The sequence below is a fragment of the Oryzias latipes genome (assembly GCF_053564925.1).
Source record: "Oryzias latipes strain Hd-rR chromosome 1 unlocalized genomic scaffold, Olatipes_Hd-rR_3.1 chr1_Y".
Taxonomy (NCBI): domain Eukaryota; kingdom Metazoa; phylum Chordata; class Actinopteri; order Beloniformes; family Adrianichthyidae; genus Oryzias; species Oryzias latipes.
Genome location: NW_027616335.1, coordinates 2,722,718 through 2,737,756, shown reverse-complemented (window position 1 = coordinate 2,737,756; position 15,039 = coordinate 2,722,718). Strand labels below are relative to the sequence as shown.

The 15,039-nt window shown below is 42.7% G+C and overlaps 1 protein-coding gene across 2 annotated transcripts; it reads left to right on the top strand.

Moving 5' to 3' along the window:
* Nucleotides 1–550: 550 nt before the first annotated feature.
* LOC101173367 (metabolism of cobalamin associated A) lies at nt 551–7,678 on the top strand. Of its 2 annotated transcripts, none has more exons than XM_023957606.2 (7): nt 551–677; nt 987–1,412; nt 2,763–2,885; nt 3,042–3,212; nt 3,718–3,803; nt 4,856–5,005; nt 6,078–7,678. In XM_023957606.2, exons 2-7 carry the CDS (start codon nt 1,007–1,009, stop codon nt 6,360–6,362), a joined length of 1,221 nt encoding a protein of 406 aa, XP_023813374.2. In that variant the 5' UTR covers nt 551–677; nt 987–1,006; the 3' UTR covers nt 6,363–7,678. The 2 variants fall into 2 exon arrangements, with proteins under 2 accessions (XP_023813374.2, XP_023813369.2); XM_023957601.2 differs by having other exon boundaries at nt 570–714.
* Nucleotides 7,679–15,039: the final 7,361 nt, after the last annotated feature.

Below are 15,039 nucleotides of genomic sequence, written 5' to 3'. Positions count from 1 at the left end.
TTATTTAAGTGTATTACACATGTAACAGAATACATGAAATTTACCGGTACTATTCAATACTATCAATATAAAGTAAACTTAAAAATGTTTCACTTTTGTCTCATTCAGTTAGTACATTTTCACTACATGTTCATGGTCTATGGTATAATTACTCTGCTTTCAAGATTCATAATTCATTTTATTTGTCATTTTCATTGTAACAATGAAATTGCTTACCTAAACTCAAATATGCGTGACAAAATAAACTTCAGGTCTACTACCCGTTGTATAAAGCAGTACACCTTTAGTCTTTTTTATTAACTATACTTGAGGATAAGTATAGACAGCATAATAATACTGTATGTACAGTGTGTAAGTTTACAATAAATAGACAGCATATGAAAAGTAAACAAGATAACAAATAGTACAAAAATGATCATATTGACTACATCGATTTTTTTTTTTTTACTTAAAAATTGTTCAAATATCAAATAAGTTTTTCGGTTAAATTTCATGTTATTAAATTTTTACACACAAAAAAAAGAAAGGAAAAAAATCAGCGGAAGTGCTTTGGTGGGCGGTGCCCATTTGACCGGAAACCGGAAGTAGATGAATGAAGCAAGGTCGGTGTGTAACTTGTTACATCCCAAATCAACGAGTGCAAATTCAGAGGTATCTCTGGGATTTAAACTGAAGGGGTAACTAACTTTCACACCGTTTTTTATTTTTAACTTGGTGAGTCAAATTATCTTTTGAGGATAAACGAAACCGTTGTTGTGTTGAGTTAGCATAAATCTTTTTTACCTGCAGAAGTTATCGTTACCCAGTCAGTGGATTTATTTGTCCACAGACATGTAGTCATGTCACTGCCTGCCAATAGATGCTAATATTTAAATTCAATTATTTTTAGCCTAAAAATCTGGAAAAGATTTTCTAAAATGTTGTCACTGCTTTAATAAGACAGAAAATAAGTTGTTAGCCAACACACACAGTTATGTTTTTTCCAGCTTCCCCATATGACTACAAAATGAGACGGCCTGCCTTCTGCCTCCTACGCCACTTCGCCTTTCCCTCACTTTCAGTCCACAAGGTCACCAGGACCTGCTACCCTCATCCAGGGGTCCTCCCAGCTCCCCTGCTGTGTTACAAGAGCAGCATCCCGGGTCACAGCTGTCCCCACAGGAGGACCGTGAGCAGCACCGCTGACAGACACTACACGCAGGAGCTGAGCGGGCCGGAGCAAAGGCTGCTGAACAGACTCTATGATGGGCTGGTCTCAGGGCAGCGGGCGTCTCTAGCAGAGTCCATCACTTTGGTGGAGACCCAGCATTCCAGGAAGAAGGAGCTGGCTCAGGTGCTGCTGCAGAGGGTGCTGGCGTACAGCCGGACGCAAGAGAGCTGCAACGGAGGCAGGCCAGTGGCTTTCAGAGTAGGTACGTGTGCTTGGAACAATTCATTTTTATAGTACTCTGATAGGGTTCTGAGGATAGTTATATGAAAGTGAGCTGGCATAGTGAGTACCATTCACCACATTCTGCTGTGGAGGGTGCACTTTAACCTAAAATGTCTGATATTTTTTGTTTGTATGTGGTTCTGTCCCTCCTGACACTATGTATTTTCTATCAGGATTGAACTTTATAGATGTCAGACCTCAACCACTGTGTGAATGTGTGGGAAAAACTTTGCATGATTTCATCATTTAAACACTTTGTGTTCAAATATTTCATTACAAAAAGATGATTCTGTATTAAGCTCAAGTCTTGATTTTCTGCCTGACTGAAATGCAGCCTAACAATCTGAGTGCACGACGTGGAACGATTCATTTTAATGATCCGATTCCTGTCATTTGTGATTAACGATAAGCTTCACAGTCGTTTTTGGTTCTTTTGAACGATCCGATTCACTGACCTAACATTGATCTTTAGCTAAAACTTCAACCAGTGACTCAGAGATAAATACCTGGTACAGAACAGAGCAGGTGAAGTTTTCCAGATTCCTTGTATTTCTTGCAAGATAATCAAGTGTAAATTAAATATGTAAACAAACAAGAATTAATGTCAAATCTATTCACATTTTAGCTTCCTAAAGTTCAGCCCACTGTTGTTTTTCCACATCAAAATAATCCAAACTGAAAATTCTTAGAACATTCTAGCACACTGTATGGTCACATGTCTTTGTTAAATTCAAAGTGTTTCCACATATTGGACTGGAATGATGGACTGATCGTCACATGCGTGTTGTCTGCTGTGATGGAACTTGGTTGTTTTTCCCTTATATCAATATAAACCTACTGTGTCTCACTCCAAACAACATTTTCCAATATTGATTATCGATTGATCTCATTTTGAAGATTCCGGTCTGTTGAGGGTCTTCATTTTTTAAATGCATTTTGTTATTAACAGTCAGATTTTTTTAGGTTTCATTTGTTTAAACTGGTCTTATGCACATTCAGTGAGTTGTGGATTTCTCAAATAAACCATCAGTAAGTTTGATGAGTGGGCTGAACGGTGGTGAAGGGGTTATCTCTCTCACCTAACAGTGAGTGGTTCAAATCCCTGCCGGGACCTTTCTGTGTGGAGTTTGCAGGTTCTCCCGGTGCATGTGTAGGTTTTTCTTTAGCTTCCTCCCACAATCCAAAAACATGCTTCATAGGTAAATTGAAGGCAACCTGTCCGGGGTGTACCCTGCCTTTGCCCAAAGGTAGCTGGATTTGACCCCAGCAACCCCGGAAGGGATTCAGAAAAGGGTTGGATGAGTGCTCTTTCTCTGTTCTGATTTGTCAGGGCTCTCTGGTCCCCCTGGTGCTGGGAAGTCATCCTTCATTGAGGTAGTGGGGAAGATGTTAACGGGGCGTGGTCACAAAGTGGCTGTCCTGGCTGTTGACCCGTCCTCATGCACCACAGGAGGTAACATCTGACCACACTTTTTGTCAGAACTAATGCAAAGTTTGTCACGTTTTTTTTAAAGAGTTGACACCTTTCATCTACATCACAGTTTCATGAGTTCTTCTCCTAATTAGCTCTTTAAGCTGAAGTCATTCACCGACTCCAATGCTTCTGCAGGCTCCCTGCTGGGCGATAAAACTCGCATGACTGAGCTTTCTCGAGACATGAATGCTTTTATCAGACCGTCGCCGACCTCAGGGACGCTCGGCGGTGTCACCAGAACCACTAATGAGGCCATTGTTCTCTGTGAGGGGGCGGGCTACGACGTGATCCTCGTGGAGACCGTAGGTGAGCCTCATCCCAAATGTCCTTCCTCCGCTGCAGCATCATGTTTATTAGCCTAAAGATAATTGTAATGTTGTTTGGACGGCTTCATAAAAAGTAGGAAGTAGCTGTCCAAAAAGGATTCGCGGTACTTCTGACTCTCTTGCGGTCTTGAGTGAAACTATTAGGGACGAAGCTGTGCCAGTCTCATCTGCGCATCAGAACTGCTTTTTTTTTTTTCAAGGAGGAAATTTATTCACTGTGAGGAATCTCAAGTTTGTCCAAGCTCATGATTATTCAAAAGCATTTTTTCAGCTTTTCAGGAAGTCTTGATTAAAATTTGCATGATTTTACTCTCACTGTACAGGCGTGCAACAGAATATGTGCTAATGTAACCGATCAGGAGACTTAATTAGATTGAGGAGGGGGGGTATGAATAAATTTAGATTGACATGATTTATTTGTTCATTTCTAGGCAGCAACAATATGTATATATATATATATATATATATATTTTTTTTTTTTCCAGGTGTCGGACAGTCTGAATTTGCTGTAGCCGACATGGTGGACATGTTTGTGCTTCTGATTCCACCAGCAGGGGGCGATGAACTCCAGGTGGGTTCGAGGAAGATCACCTTTTTTTTTTTTTTTTCCTCAAACCTCTGGTCTTGTTCAGCGGCGGACGAGACATGGAGCTTTGAGGGTTTATGTATATCACTCATGTTTGTTCTCTGTTGTAATGGCTGAAAATGAAACTGCATCAATTTATCATAATTGTATTTAACAACCTGGAGTTTAATGTAAAAACATCAGCGTTTGACTCAAATCTTTTTATTTCTGTCTCTCCTTCCTAATGTGATCAATCCGCTTTTTTAGGACCGCCCACATTGTCCAACAAGCCGTCACAAGAATCCAGAAGTTATTTTTTGCTCTTTTATAAAGCAACAGACAAGTATCTCATTTTTCTGACCTTTTATAGAAACAAACTTGCATTTATTTCTGATGCTATGCTTTGTTTTCATGCAGACGTATTTGTCTTCTTCGCTCTCACTCTTGTGACACATAGGGTCATACTTTGATCAGGACGGCGATGAACGAAGCGGATAAACAGTTTTCGGTCAGAGTTGTCTGCCTGCAGATATCAGTTCTTTTGTAAACTGATCTTGCTTTTTTGTGCTGAGAACAAACATGTTTTTGTTTATTCATTGTAGATGTAGAACACAATGCCCTTTAACTTTCTGAATCCTACAAAATAGTTGATTTCCACTAAATTGATAGTCCAGGACGTGTTTTTCCTTCATCTTCTCTATAAAACCATCTGCAATCTGAAACATTTGACGTCTTTCTTTAAACCATTTCAAATGTTCATATATCTCTGATGTCGTTTCCTTTTTCTTCTATGCATTTTCTGGCCCTATATAACTATAAAGGCCCACAGTGCTTTACAGTCACAGCTCCGTTCACTCACTGATGGCTGAATGTGCCAACCTATAACCACCAGCAGTATCCCCCAGATACACATAGTACAGATTTAAAATATTTGCATAAGTAAAGTGTGGTGAAGAACAACAGAAGAGCTGAAACATAAAAGATGACGTCTATAAACTGGACAGGCAGTAAAGAAACCAGACCTAAAGTGTGGTTTTAAAGCTTAGGTCTTTGTCCAGGGCATCAAGAGGGGCATCATTGAGAGGGCAGACCTGGTTGTGGTGACAAAGTCAGATGGTGACCTTGTGGTGCCGGCCAGAAGAATCCAGACGGAGTACACCAGCGCGCTGAAGCTGCTGAGGAGAAGGACTAAATCCTGGAACACTAAGGTGTGTGAATTTGCTGGTTCAGATGAGACTTTCTTTTTTACCACTTGCAGTTTCCTGTTGATTATTTCAAACACACTGTGATCAGAATGATCACGACGGTGTTTCACCACACAAACTGCACTTAAACCGCACAGCAGCCTGTAAAACTGGAAGAGCTCACAGTAACATTGTGCTGAGCTGAAAGCATCACAAAAATCTGAAATCGCCGGCAGCTTCATCCTTCAGGGTCAGCCTTGTGTTTGTTATTTATGAATGTGAACCAGGCTGCCCCACAAGCAAACCTCTGAAATGGCATATCAGCTTTGTAAACTCTTCCTGTCCTGGGAAACAAACGGACAAAGGAAACATCTGAAACTCCATCTTCAAACTCAGAACAAAAAATCCTGTTTTTTTAAAAGAACTTTCTGGTTGGACAGTGGAGCAGATTTCTTTCTAACTGTATTTGGAACTGTTCACTTTTGTGGGCAAAGAGAGATGATGTTTTCTGGTGAATAATAGACGTCAGCAAAAAGTAGAAAATCGACGAAAGTGCCATGCAGCCGAAACCTGGAAGACATTTCAGATGTTGGCAGTTCCCCAGACAACAGATTAGTTCCACACATATAAGCTCTTTCTTTTTTGCGTTATCATACTGAGATGTTGGTTATGTTTCTGAAACAGGATCTACTTTGCAGGCCGTGGTCTTTCCTGGTCCCAATGTTTAAAGTCTGAATGAACAGTGACTTTAGTAAAAGTCCATTTCTGGTGCATGGAATAACTTTTTCTTTATTGGACTAAAGAGCAGTTCTCATTAAAGTGTCCTCTTAATGATGTTGACAGAAACTCTCTAAATCGTTTGTAATCCATTCTTTGCCAAACTGTACTTTACATTATGCCATTTATTATGACAAATGAATGCACTTAAGGCAGAAGCTCTTGTCAGCAGATTCTTGCAGCAGCAGGCGTTTTATGAACATTTGTAGCACAAAAGTGAGATGATCAATAAAAAGAAGCCCTTAACAAAAGTGAGGATGTAGTTAAATATCTTTGTTTTATGAAACCCCACTTTCCCAATCACAAACTTCATCCAAAGGTGGTGCGCGCCTCCTCCTACACCTCTGAGGGCATCCCAGAAGTCTGGGCCAAGATGGAGTCCTACAGGCACGCCATGCTGAGCAGCGGCGAGCTGCAGGACAGACGGAGGGCCCAGCAAAAGGTGTGGATGTGGACTTTGATCCAGGAGAACGTCCTCTGTCATTTCCAAAATCACCCAAAAGTCAAGGAGGCTCTACCTGACCTGGAGGAGAAGGTCACCAGAGGAGTCGTCTCTCCTGGACTGGCTGCTGACCTGCTCCTTAAAGCCTTCTCTGCACAGTGAGCAGCGGGCCGGAACGCCGTGGGATGCAAGCAGGTTTTGCTGCTGGTCCCAAGTTACAGAGTGAACATGTGCGACCCAGACAAAAGAAAGCCTTTACCTCATGCTGTGTGACAAGACCTCCCCTTTGTACGGTGGCCCTGAAGTGCAAATCACTCAACGCAAAAACACGTTAAAGCTCCCAATGACAATTAGAAAAGCAAAACGGAGAATAAAAAAAAGTAACATTACATTTGAGAAATGAAAACATAAAAAAAATGTTTTGTAAAACAAAAGGAATTTCCAGAAATCTAAATGACATCTTAAAAAATGAAACCAAATAAGAAACTGGAAGAGGTAGGTGCCATGGAACATTGCTGATCGGATGACTACGTTTGAGTTTGGAAAAAAAGGTAAAGCAGCATTGGATAATCGCTGAACTTCTGCAGTGGGTGTGGCCAGAAGCTGAAAGAAATACTGTCTGGGAGATGTGGCTGTGCCAAATAATGTCATCATCCAATCTGTGTTTCCCATAATAGCTCCCTTTTCCCGTTTCCTTTTTTTGTTTCTACTTTTTTTGCATTAATGCACTTTTGTTTCCCTTTTTGTTTCTTTAATTTTTTTTTAAATGGATTTAAGTTTTTATTTTGTTTATATTTTTTAAATGTCGTGCTTTTTTTATTTGTGTGTTTTTGTTTTTTTTATTTGTCATTGTGAGTTTAATTTTCATGTGTTTTTGCATTGAGGGATTTATTGACATGATTTGGGCTTTCAGGGCCACCGTAAGTTTGAGCTCAAGAACCACAGCACCTAGAACTGCTTTCATGAGAAAGTTTATGTCAAAGGTCATCTTTCAGTAGTTTGATTCTCTTTGTAAACATTCTTTGATTATAAGAAAAGATTTAAAAGAACAAACTGTGAGCAGCTCACACTGACCTCATCAATTATTGTAATCCAAGAGAATTACGGCAATCTTTTCAACTTTTTCTGACAAAAAAAGATTTTATAGAGAGATTTCATTTGATGAAGCTGTTTCTGCCTTGAATTACATTAAAGTTTGATGTGGATCTTGAATTGATTGTAGAATAATGTCAAATCCATCAATATATGCAGCATTTTCTCTGTTTGCTCATGAAATGAAAAATGGAGATTTTACGGTTGTTAACTCTGCCGGCAGACAATCCTAGCTGTTTGTTAGATCTTTAGTATTATTGATCTTTTTTTTTTTGTTCTGGTTTGAAACTGCTCCTTGCACCAAACAAAGGAACACTAAACTATTATAACTGAATTTTATTGAAATCTATGTTCAAAAATTAAAAATCTTTATATAAAATCTCCAATGGACCCTTGATAAAATGCATGTATATGTGTTCAGCTCAGCTCTGGCGCTGAGTGTGCGCGTATGTGTGTGTAGGTTTAGGCGTCTCTGCCAGGGGAACAGATGTAAGACAGAAAATATCCTGGAGCCGGTTTGCTCTGGACCGGAGACTCCTGAAGCGTCTCCCAACAGCAGGAGGGAAAACGGTCTGTGGGCGGGTGAGAGGCATCCATTCTGATGCCATGTGCTCTCCAAAAGAGACCGCCTCCTGTGGACAGTCAGGGGTGGGAGGTGGAATTATGGGTGCTGCCACTTTGGACCTCACGACGCCATTCATCCTGCTGCACTGAGAAAGTTCCAGAGTGCATTGATGCACATTCAACTGATTTTTATTTGAAAATGAAAGAACTTTGAAAATTTCAAAGATGAATATATAATATATAATTTAGCCCTGCGCGTGTTATGAAATGGTCAGATTATAACCACTAGAGGTCTCCCAAATACCACTGAGCCTGGCTGTCATTACCCTAATGATGGGACACTGCGCCATGCTCTCCCTCCTTCCCGACGCCTCTGCCTCCCGTCCTTTTAAGGCTGCTTAGGGTGCCAGGTCACTTAAGGTCAAGTTATCTCCTGCAGTACAGACTTCTGAAGTCCCAGCCGGCTGGACCGAACACTCTTGGTCACAATTAAACAGAAAGAAGCATGGACAGTGTGCTAAAAAAAACCCCAACATTTTTAAATCTTTTGTTGTTGAAGATACTTGAGTCTACTCTCCCTACCCCCAAACCCTGAACTGGCTCCCGGGACCCTGATCGCTTGTTCCCGCCTCAGCACAATATGCAGAACGGCCTTCTGAATGCAGACGTCCTTTTTTCCTGCAACGTGCTCCTCTCACAAATACGACAGCTTTGCAAAACAAAAGGCACAGTGAGTCCTGCAGCTTTAGATGCTCTGGAGCTGCTCGCACCAGCACACACACACACACACACACACACACACACACACACACACACACACACACACAGTTGTCTCCAGTGTAAACAGCATGTGGTTTCACTAGGAAAGATGAACCCGGCTCGTGTTCGTCCGGCTCAGCCTAAACAGTGCCTGCACACATGTGTTGAGCATTTTCCTGGATCTCTTGAATGTAAGCAGAGGACAGAGACTGGCTCTTTGATGAGGTTAGTCATGTTTAATGGAGGGCCTGCATTGACAGAATTTCTTTGTGTCAGCAGTCTGAAGTTCAAATGCTCCTCCTGGCACATGCAAGAAAAAAAAAAAGACTGTGCCACCATCAGGTTTTCATTTTCAAAAGCTCTACTTTTTTTCCTTGCAAAGCCTGGTGTTAGCCCTGAAAACAGCTAACATGTTTCAGCCACAGTTTGTGCTCATGCTCTGTGTTTCCGTTAAGATTTTTGTGCTCAGATCAGAGCGCGGGGAAAATGTCAGACTGGCTTTGCTACCTGCTTGATTTGGTAGCTCTGTGTGTGTGAACCGGTCAGAGCTGCTGATCCTCAAAGCCTCAGTCGTCTCTGCTGTGTTTACTCCACAACACACAAGCAGACACGTAACTTCACACTTACACACCGTCTTTTCCTGGTTACACACACACTCCGTCACCCGTCCACTTGTGCACATTCTGCAAGTTGTCCCACTTAAAAATGTAAGATGTCTGTAATGCTCATCCTAGATTCACATCTACCATGAGAGAAGGGATGTGAGAAGAGAATCCAGGAAATCACATACATTTATTTGCATAACGGCGCAGAAAAGAATTTGTTGGTCAAAAACAAAAGTTCACCTCAATTCTTTATAATGTAACTAATTGGCAATGACAGAGGGTCAAACAGTTCCTTCAGCAGATTTGACCATACTGTAGCTGCTATTTTGGTCCAGTCATCCATGCAGATCTGCTCAAGAGCTGTGACATTCCGGAACTGTTGCTGGGCAACATAAAACTTTCAACTCCATCCACAGATTGCCTTTACGTTGAGTCAAGGCATCTGGACTTAATGTATTCTTTTTTAAGCATTTCGAGGCCACTTGGATGAGTGGTGAAACGTTTCAAAAAAGACATTAGGCGGAGATGCCATAACTCAACTTCAATATACAAAGTAACCTTGATGAATGAGAATCTTTACCAACGTATGACTCAGACCGACTCGCACCAATCACTGCTTACTAACCTGGTTTGGCAGAAAATGGCTACTGGATTGGCTTTATTTAGCTGGAGCTGGAACTAAGGCATTTTCCATGGGTGACATCACTCCTGCTCAGTCCAGTTCTATTATACAGTCAATGCTTCCCACCAGGTGAGATCTGGTGCATGGAGACTCAGGAGGAGGGAGATTAATCATCTAGTGTTTCTTCCATTTCTTAATAATTTCTCCATTAATTGATCTCTAGTTCATGCGTACAATCCTGTCCCTGGTTTCCTTTGACAGCTCTTTGCTCTTAGTGATGCTTGCAGTCTAACGGTTTAAGGGTGTGGGCAGTTGTCTTTTATACAGTTAGCTAGTTCAAATAGGTGACATTAATGCAGGTAACGAGTGGAGGATGGAAGTAACCGGTCTGTGAGGACAGAATTCCTGCTTGTTTGTAGCTAAATCCTTATTTTCTGCAATAATATTATTGGGATTCTTCTTTTTTCTATCCTGTCCCTCACAGCTGAAGTGCACCTATGACGAACATCACAGAGCTCTCTCCTCTTTTTAAGTGGGACAACTTGCGAAATCCGTGGCTGCCAAATATTTTCTCTGCCCCACTGTTTACACTCCATCCTTCCCCTGTCACTCACACAGCCTGCCTTGTTGGCCACCCGGCTGCTCTGACTCGGCTGGCCGCGCCGCCGTCCCTCTGTACTGACAGATGAGCGCGTGTGAAGCGTTTCCTCCAGGCTGAGGATTCACTTTCGAGGTAGCCACAAACAAAGCAGTCAGGCCGACGGAGCTGCAGCACTGCACCCCACACGCTCTGCTGCTTTGATGGGCCACTCTGAGGCCTCTTTTTAAGATGACCCCCACGGCAACGTGTCGTATTATACCAGCCGCAGAGATGGATGCTAATACCAGGCTGCGCTTTGCATGCTGTGTGTTCTCCAGCCCATAGAGTGATGAGTATTCAGAGTGCATCTCATTTCATGAGCTAATTCTGTTTAACCCAGTGAAGTCCACCATAGTGTGGTCAGACTGCTCCAGGGGGAGCAGAATGCCTCTCGGCTTTATTACACACCTGAGGAGGCTCACCCTCCCACACATGCTTATTCCTCTGTTTACCATGTTCGACTGAGCAGCCTGTGGGTGAGGCCTTCATCTGCGGAGAGGCGCCAACAAAGCTTTGCCGGCAGTAATTGGACTTTAGAACAGATTGGGGAACTTGATTGACCCCCAGTAATGGATTTGAGTGAATAATTATTTGTAGTTATGGTTGGAAGATGATATCTGGGAGAGAGACGGAGCAATCCCACCAGTGTGACTCAGCCCTGCCGCCAGAGTGAAGCGCTGCCAGCACTCAATTAATGAAATCCAGCTGCTTAGGCTCCCCATGTGTCATGACTGATCAAAAAAAAAAAAAAAAAATCTGTGCGAGGGTCTGGTCAGAAAAAAAAAGGTTATCGTCATCCAACCTTTCCCTTTCACGCGACTGGCGGCCTGTGGCTCATCACAGTAGCGATTATAAAATCTGCTCTCCAGGTCCAAGACATTAACGCTGATTATGTCTCCATTATTTCGTGTCCGCCTCTAGGAGCGCTCTGCGCAGCCTCCAGCCGCCATGTTAATTAGAGCTCTCAAGATGGCAGGCAGCGCCTCCTCAGGATACAAAAGGCAATTACGCTCAGGCTCTAATTGCCTGCATAAGTGCAGCTAGCCTTCCAGTTTCTGCAGGCAACGTTAAGAATCAACCTCAACCAGTGGACTTCAAAAACAAAAGGATGCTCATTTTTTCTTAAGGAGGGATGGGATTTCTACAAGCTGTAGCTCTCCCCAGCAGAGTCTTTTCCTACTTTTTTTTCCCATTTCACCCCCACCCTCTTTGTCTGCAGTCATGCCTCCAGGAATCCTCTCATCATATGTCCCTTTCTCCCCTCTTCCTCCTCTTCCCCATCTCCTCTCCCCTCCGTCTGACCCCTCGTTGCCCCCTTGCCAGTCTCCATTATTCCTGACTGCCCAGTGGTCTGGTCAGGTGGGGGCTCCGGGGCTCCCGGCAGGTCGTGTTGTGACAGGTAACACTGGGCCGCACACTTCCTCTGATAACACGTGGAGGTCAGCCTCTCATAGCTGTCCACAGCTCGTCCCTGCACGCACACCTTCACGTGAGAACAAACACACACAACCGCCGTTATTCTCCATGAATGGAAAGCTGCCAGACGCTCTGGCTGTCACCGAAGACTGCAAAACTGAGCAGTGAGCCACATCATACGATGTTTTACTCTTGTTGCAGAAACGGGAAAGTTGTCGGTGTTTAGCATAAGAGTGGAAGATTTGGTGGCCGTTAAGTACTGCTGGAGTCCTCTGCCTCCTGGCTTTCCTGCTTCCTGTGTTAATGAAAGAGCTGTAGGACTGAACCGGCCAGTATCAGATCCTCACAGCTTCTCCCCTAAACCGGCTAGGAAGATGAAAAAAAAAAAGTTTTTTTTTTTCACCCATTGGTTATATTCATTAGCAAAATAAAAACCCAGTCAATACATTTGTTGCTCTGGATCTCTAATTTGGATTAGTTGAGCTTTTCATGTCCAAGTTCTGATCTGAGAAGAGCCATCCTCCTCCCCAGACGAGATGGTAGCACCGCGGCAGTCCGTCAGCGGTTGTTGTTACCGTGGCATGTTTCTGGCTCCTCTGCTTGATCCAGGGCAGCACCCCACACTGCCAGGCCTGTGAGGTCCAAGGGGTGGCATGGGTTTTTATGCCAGGTTGACATTTCGGGAAGCATTGCCAGAACACCAGCATGCATTTTATTCTCCCGGACAAGGGTTGTGGGAGCTAACATGTCAACGCAGGCAGATGGGCAAAACTCGGTGCCAGCTGCACTGGATTGGACCACTGGCCTGGCAACCGCGTGCCAGCCAGCTAGCTGTAAGTGGGGCTTCCTGGCACATTGTGCTGGGGGTGGGGGCAGGTGCTCCTCAAAGCAGCAAGCCTCGCAAGACAAAAAAAGAGAAGCAAACCATATTAATTAAAGATCCACGCCAATGAAAAGCGTGTTTTTGCTGTTTTTAACATGTTCTTGTAGCATTTTTCTGAGGATGGAGGAGCCATATAAAGAAAATTAAGCTTTAAGTTGCATTTCTGCGTATTTCTTTATTCAAAGCATTGTGAATCAGAAGCAGACAAAAAAATACAGTTGTAAAAGCAACAGGCCACACCTTTAGACAATTAGATTCATGGAAGTCTTTCAATTCCTCGTCTTAGCTGTTTCTGCCTCAAAACTGTACGGCTGGATATCTCCAATATTGCTCGCCATTTTGGTTACACCGCTGATGTTATTTGTAGGGTGTAAGGGCTGAGAGCGTGTAAACAGACGTATATCTGAGAGCAGGGGCAGGCTGACTGCCGCTCTGCAGAAACTATGTCCTAAAAATGACAGTTTTTTTAAACTTTGGCTAAAAATGGCAAAATCATAATTGAAAGACCAATAGGAACGCTTTGAAAAAAGATCAAAATATAATTAGAGTGCGATGAATGGAATTCGTTAGATGTTTACTAAAATGCACAAAAAAGCATAACAAAATGTTTAAAGACACCATTTTTGTGTTTGATTAAACAAGTTAGATTTTGAAAAATATCTGATTTGTTTCTTAAACATTTATTCTTAGAATAACAAGTAAGGAAATGTGGTAGTTTATTTTGTTGTAAGAAATTTTCCTTGACAGTGAATCTTATAGTGTTGGAAAGTCTGTTATTTTTAGCTAATTTAATAATACCTGTCAGTGCCAAACATCTATTGTTGTTGCTACCACCTCATGTGTTAAAGCCCCACTCTGATAGTCTTTTCAACTATTGTAATGCATTCCCAGTGGTCTTAAAATTATGAAAAACAAAAATTTGTTTCTGCAGAACGGCAGTAGTTCATCAGAATTTTACCTCTGAGTTGTGGGCGGGACCTTTGGCGTGAAGCAGCCCGGTCCCCTCTTCCCCTCCCCGTTGCTGTGTGCTCTCTGTTTACACTCTCTCCCTCTAGCTTACAGCCCCTCACAAACCCCCAACCCAACATTACCAGTGCAACAAAAAATGGCGAGCAATATCGTAGCTATCCAGCCGTACAGTTTTGAGGCAGATGCCAGCTCAGACAAGGAAAACAAAAATGTGGATGCATTACAATGAAGCTTGCAGCTACAAGCTTTTTCCAACCCCATTTTTTCATCTGCTCCCGATTCACAACAATTTCAACCAAAAAATACTCCGAAATGCAACGTGAAGCTTTATTTTCTTAATATTTGTTCTCCATCGTCAGAAAAATGCTACAAGAACATGCTAAAAACATCAGAATGGGTGTTTAAGCATCTGGGCCCTCCAGTCAGATGCATGGCTCCTGCTGCAGGTGGTCAGTAGATGTCTGCTGCTAGAATCAGCATGTCACCTGTGATAGGACAACGTCTGGTGTTCCACAGAACCAAGTTGACTAACTGAACCCCTCTTTCTGTTTGTACATCAAAACAAGGAAGCAGGGGATTGATTGTTGTACATCTAGAAGGAAACACTCGGCTGAGAGCGCCTTTTGAAAATGATTGCTTGTTGTTTTGTAGTTCTTTAGCCAGAGGCAGCTACTCCAGCTTCTGTTTGTTGGGGTTAGCTACAGCTACAACTAAAAGTCTTTTCTTGGTAAAAGCCCATTATGGAAACAGGTCCATGTGGTCAGACGCGCTGCAGCAAGATTGTTTTTCATATTCAAGTAAGTCTAATTAGCCACCACCAGTGACTGGCTGAACCTAAGAACTCTGTTGCTGCTCGAAGATTAGTGGGCTTTGCTGAATGCAGTGGAAATTCTCCTACTGAACAGAAGTTGGATTTTGCTTGGCACCGGTGAAAGGTTCAGCTCCACAAAAACAGCCCCTGTTGGCTGGAAACAAACCAGAGTTTTACAAGAGACCATGGTAACCCTTTGGGGAGACCTTTGGAAGCGGGAGGGGTCTTATACACCTTGAAACTACACCAGAAGCACTTGGTCACCCCTCCCAGGAAAGCCCAACATGTTTTCTGTGGATTAGGATTTTTGTTTTTCATTTGTCTATTTAAATAACACAAATTCACTATGTTATTATTTTTTTCTCATTGTGTGCAGAAGAAATATGACATTTCATCAAATGGACACGGTTAGTCCAGTCGGCCAAGGTTTGGGCTTGATGGTAAAGGTCAAAGATGATTTGTGATTTGGATATGGTTT